This window comes from Fulmarus glacialis, unplaced genomic scaffold, assembly GCF_000690835.1.
Source record: "Fulmarus glacialis isolate BGI_N327 unplaced genomic scaffold, ASM69083v1 scaffold6038, whole genome shotgun sequence".
NCBI classification, from domain to species: Eukaryota; Metazoa; Chordata; class Aves; order Procellariiformes; family Procellariidae; genus Fulmarus; species Fulmarus glacialis.
In genome coordinates, this window is record NW_009227515.1 from 37,614 (window position 1) to 38,328 (window position 715).

The 715-nt window shown below is 61.7% G+C and overlaps 1 protein-coding gene across 1 annotated transcript in view; it reads left to right on the top strand.

Annotated features, from left to right (window-relative positions):
* Positions 1-160, top strand: part of EFR3B (EFR3 homolog B (S. cerevisiae)) — a gene marked incomplete at its 5' end in the record, with an annotated part of 29,316 nt that extends 29,156 nt beyond the window's left edge. Inside the window, one exon of the mRNA XM_009583158.1 lies at positions 55-160. Within this exon, the coding sequence (XP_009581453.1) occupies positions 55-160 (106 nt within the window). The remainder of the gene's footprint in view (positions 1-54) is intronic.
* Positions 161-715: the final 555 nt, after the last annotated feature.

Sequence of the window (715 nt, forward strand, 5' to 3'; positions counted from 1 at the left end):
GCTTCCTCACCAAACCTCTCTGTAAACCACCTCCTTCCATCTCTTTTGTTTCAGACCACCGCCAAGCCCCTCCGGCACCATCACAGCCGCCTACGGGCAGCCCCAAAACCACTCCATCCCGGTGTACGAGATGAAGTTCCCGGACCTGTGCGTGTACTGAGGGTGGCTGTGCTGGTAGGGCAGAGCCACCGCTGCACAGCTCGCACCAAAGGACCTCTTGGGGAGAGACTGCTGACCCTGCGGTGAGCGCATCCTCGTGCAGGATGGGTGGGGACATGGACACTGAGGCCACCCCAAGATTCGTTGGCACCACAAACCCGTCTCCCGTACTTTATTTTGTGACTCTCTGCCTCTGCAGCCACGTTTTGCAGCGGTTGGTGGTGCAGGAGGCTCGGGGCACGGCGGCACGGGGAGGTGGGTAGTTGCTCTGACCTCCCTCTCCGGTTTCGTTTTTCGAGAAGGGGAGAGGACGTTGGGCATGTACATCTTCCTGGCATAAAGCAAACCCGTTTCCTGGGAAATCCCTCCCCGCATCGTCTGTCGGCCATGTTGAGAGCCCCTGGCAAGGGGCAGGGCTGAAGCTGGAGGGTGTGAGACTGTGAAAGGCAGGAGGGGGACTGGGGCGCGCCGTGCCAGAGCCTGGGGCAGCCGCAGAACCAAAGCCTGCCCGAGCTGGTGCTTGAGGCAGGTTGCTGGAGGGGGGGAGGGGCCCTAC